Source organism: Dendropsophus ebraccatus, chromosome 14 (genome assembly GCF_027789765.1).
Source record: "Dendropsophus ebraccatus isolate aDenEbr1 chromosome 14, aDenEbr1.pat, whole genome shotgun sequence".
Classification (NCBI taxonomy): Eukaryota; Metazoa; Chordata; class Amphibia; order Anura; family Hylidae; genus Dendropsophus; species Dendropsophus ebraccatus.
In genome coordinates, this window is record NC_091467.1 from 13,979,238 (window position 1) to 13,982,282 (window position 3,045).

At 40.4% G+C, this 3,045-nt stretch overlaps 1 protein-coding gene across 1 annotated transcript; it reads left to right on the plus strand.

Moving 5' to 3' along the window:
• The first annotated feature begins 701 nt into the window (after positions 1 to 701).
• Positions 702 to 1,622, plus strand: LOC138771816 (olfactory receptor 6P1-like). Its single transcript, XM_069951822.1, has one exon. The coding sequence runs from the start codon at positions 702 to 704 to the stop codon at positions 1,620 to 1,622; it is 921 nt and encodes a 306-aa protein (XP_069807923.1).
• Positions 1,623 to 3,045: the final 1,423 nt, after the last annotated feature.

Below are 3,045 nucleotides of genomic sequence, written 5' to 3' on the forward strand. Positions count from 1 at the left end.
TGATATGTTTCTGCCCAGTCCGTCTACGGAGTGGAGGAGCAAAAAAAGTCTGAAAACATAGAAATATCCAGATATCCCTCCAGGGAAGGATAACCAAGCTGGGGGTGGCCCTTTAAGTCAATATCCAACTCTACAAATCTTAAGTTTTCTCTGAATGTTCTGACCATGGGCAGCAAAATATCAAAACTTATTTTTGAGTGGAACACCCCTTTTAAGAGAACCTGTCACCCTGGCACCCGGGGCAGAAACCACCCTACCCCTGGATAAAGGATCATAAAGTTATCCAGTCTTGCCAGTCCTGCCGCAGAGAAATCGCTGCCCGCTCATCTACACGCTCAATATGCAAATGAGCAGAGATGAGTCCGATGTCCATAGGAAATTACTGCTCTATCGATTTCCTATGGACAACAGACTCCAGTGATTGCCTATTATTTCCTATGGACATCGGACTCATCTCTGCTCATTTGCCAATTGAGTGTTCAGACATGCTGGCGCCGATTTCTCCGCGGCGGGACAGCCATCAGGGGCGGGACCGTCAGAAAGGGGTAAGAACATGATCCTTTATGCAGGGGTAGGATGGGTTCTGCCCCGGGTGCCAGGTTCTCTTTAAAATAAATGGTCATTTTAAAGGAGTAACATACTTTTCCTTTCAAAACTGTATTTTCAATCTTGATTCTAGATCAGAGCTTCTATCTCACGTTATGTCTGTGAGGAACCAAACAAGAGTGACAGAATTTATTCTATTGGGTTTCGGAAACCTAAAGAACTTTAATATAATATTTTTTATGCTGTTCTTGATCATCTTTATTCTTACACTGATTGGAAACCTTCTGATCATTCTTCTGGTATCAGTCACTCCTCAGCTCCAGAGCCCCATGTATTACTTCCTATGTCATCTTTCCCTTTCCGACCTTGTGATTGCTATGAATACTCTTCCCAATCTGCTTGGCGCCATTCTTCTAGGAGGGATAAGAATGACTTATGTTGACTGCCTGACACAATTGTATTTCTTCTGTAGTACAACCGTTACCGAATGTTTTCTCCTTCCGGTGATGTCCTATGACCGATACCTGGCCATCTGCAACCCCCTAAGATATTCCAGTATTATGGACATAAAGTGTCGGACTTGTCTATCACTATGGCCATGGTTGTTGGGCTTTACTCTCGATCTTATTGGGGTCTTTGGTGTATCCAACTATGATTTTTGCCGTGACAATATCATTGACCATGTCTACTGTGACCTTTCTCCTCTTCAGAAGCTTTCTTGCTCAGACACGTCTATCTTAGAGCTGGAAACCTTTCTGTTTTCTATGCCATTATTTCTCTTTCCATGTGGTTTTATCATTGTAACCTATGTGTATATCTTCCTCGCCATAGTCAGGATACCATCAGAAATTGGCAAACAAAAGGCTTTCTCAACTTGCAGTTCTCATCTTATTGTTGTGGGGACGTTTTACGGGACACTAGCAGCTAAATACATGACCCCATCTAAAGCAAACACCTTACTTATGAATAAGATGGTTTCCTTACTGCACACTGTATTTACCCCTCTGTTTAACCCTATAATATACAGCCTCAGAAACCAGGACATAAAGATGGCGCTTAAAAAAGTAATTGGCTGATATTGTAATATAAAGTATACAGAACATTTTTCTGGTGAGGTTTCTGCTTCTTTTGAGCTTGCTCTACTGCCATCAAACAGAAGGAAACCTTGACCGAAACCCAACAGACTTGCTATAAGTCAGGAAGGCTGAACAATAGCGACTGGGGTCCGCCAGTGTAATAGGAAGCCTTGGCAAAGAGAGGTTTATAGAAAGGTTACCTGTTACCTGTCGTGTTCTAATCCACACTTTTATAGTTGGTTTGTAAGTACAAGAACACAATTGATCACCTTTATAGGGGAAATATGTTATTAGAAGCCTTTTAATTTGCATATTGGTGAGATTCACCTTTGTCGCGTCCGTAAATAGGGCCTGTGGGCAATCCAAAGAAAAAGTTATATGTTACTATCATTAATCCCTTCCCTTTATGTCCTGTTGGGGTGGAAGGCTTCAGAGAGGGGTTGCGCAGTGACCCCGCTCTGAACAGCCATGATTCCGACTGCTATCTGCAGCTGGGGACCATGGCTATTAGTAGGCGCGTGTGGATCACTGTGCCCGCTAATTAGACATTTAAATGCAGCTGGTAAAACTGACAGCTTCATTTAAATGCTGTTAAATTGGTTTTCATTGGTGGGAAGATCACTGTTACCTGTAAGGTCGGGACTCAGCGTCGCAATGATGCTGATGCCAGCTCACAGATCGATTGGTAAGGGTTGCAGCAGTCCCTTACAATCGATTTGCAGAATAACTAATCCTATGTAATGTATATACACTACATTGATTCCTATGAGGAATCAGTGTAGTGTATATTGTTGCCCCCTGGTGAAGCAAAAAGTGCAATGTAGTAATAAAAAAAGTCTTTTTAATAATAAAAATCCCCTTCCTATATTAAAAGTTTGAATCCCCAAACCAAACCAAACTTTTCTTAATAAAATAGACCAATTTAAAGTTTTCATTTTCTTTAAGCAGTAAAATAAAACAAATATAAATTGCTGTAATTGTATTGATTTACAGAATAGAAATATAGCATGTACTTTCTACCATAAAGTGTACTTGTTTCAAAATTGTGGGTGTGTCCCCCCCCCCCCAGTTTTACACTACTAATATACATATATTCTTCTGTTTCACCATACATGTAATAGTAAAATAAAGGGTGTCAATACAATCCCAGAAAATAAAAATTTCTAGATTTATGAAAAAAATTAAGAATTATGGCATTTTGAAACCAAAGAGGGGGGAAAAAAAAGGAAAGAAACTTTTCAGGTCACAAGAATGAGGAAAAAGTTGTGACGAGCATCAACTGTGGGCGATCAGCGGAGGTGAGTTTGATTTATTTTTTATTTCTTAGTGCTCCCAGCCTTATATACATGTATATATTATACCAGGGCAACCTGTTTACCTCCTTCATGACTCAAGCATCCAGAAAATTAAAAACACCTTCCCC

What these genes read in the sequence shown, in the direction of transcription:
- LOC138771816 (XM_069951822.1), top strand. Translation starts at nt 702, where the DNA reads ATGTCTGTGAGGAACCAAACAAGAGTGACAGAATTTATTCTATTGGGT.